The 738-nt window shown below is 61.1% G+C and overlaps 1 protein-coding gene across 3 annotated transcripts in view; it reads left to right on the top strand.

The window, feature by feature from the left end:
- The window catches only part of ATP8A2 (ATPase phospholipid transporting 8A2), a 463,903-nt gene that overhangs the window by 451,738 nt on the left and 11,427 nt on the right, over positions 1-738 (top strand). For all 3 annotated transcript variants that reach the window (XM_007471455.1, XM_007471456.1, XM_007471457.1), the window contains one exon: positions 233-324. In XM_007471455.1, the coding sequence (XP_007471517.1) occupies positions 233-324 (92 nt within the window). The remainder of the gene's footprint in view (positions 1-232; positions 325-738) is intronic.

The following is a 738-nucleotide window of genomic DNA, read 5'->3' as shown; positions in this document are numbered from 1 at the left end:
GAGGGACGGGGTGCACGCGGAGCGGGTTTTCAGAGGAGGGAGCCGCTCTCGAGGCGTCCAGGCAGCATCTGCTGTAAATAGAGGGCCAGTTGGCGAAACGGGACGTTCTGCTTGACGTGGGGCAGCCTCTTCCCGGTCTGTTTCACGTTACGCCCGGAAGCCGTTCTTTCTCTGAGCACCTTCGAGAGCTGTCCGCGTGGCCGGAGACTGACCGTGTGTGATGTGTCCCCAGGACCAACGAGCGAGACCGGCTGCTCAAGAGGCTGGGCAGGAAGACGCCGCCCACCCACTTCCGGGGCGGGTCCCTCCAGCAGTCAGTGCCACGTGAGTAGCCCGCCGGCACGTGGTGCGGACCACTGCCAGGCTCTACACCTGGAAGTGGAAATGGTGTATCTGGCCGGGCAGGTACAGCCGGAGGGTAGGCGATTCCCCGGGATCCAGTCAAATGTCTGAATGACACGACCCGTAAACTTCAGATCTGATGTGGTTCAGCCCCTGTGGCAGCCTCCCCATCAGATTCTTGCTAAGATTGAAGTGATGCTACTTTTACATGGTTCCCGCCAAAGTAGCCCTACGCTACTGGCATATTAATCACGACAGTGGCAATCACGGGGGAAAAGTCTCTGTGGTCTTCCCAGAAAGGCTGTGCCCCGCGCCGCCCCTGCAGCTGGAGGCCAGGCCCCGTTTCTGCCAAGCAGGGTCTGTGGGGATGCGTCAGAGGCCAGAGGAGCAGGGTGG

Source organism: Lipotes vexillifer, unplaced genomic scaffold (genome assembly GCF_000442215.2).
Source record: "Lipotes vexillifer unplaced genomic scaffold, Lipotes_vexillifer_v1.1 scaffold543, whole genome shotgun sequence".
Lineage (NCBI taxonomy): Eukaryota > Metazoa > Chordata > Mammalia > Artiodactyla > Lipotidae > Lipotes > Lipotes vexillifer.
This window is presented reverse-complemented; position numbering and strand designations above follow the sequence as displayed.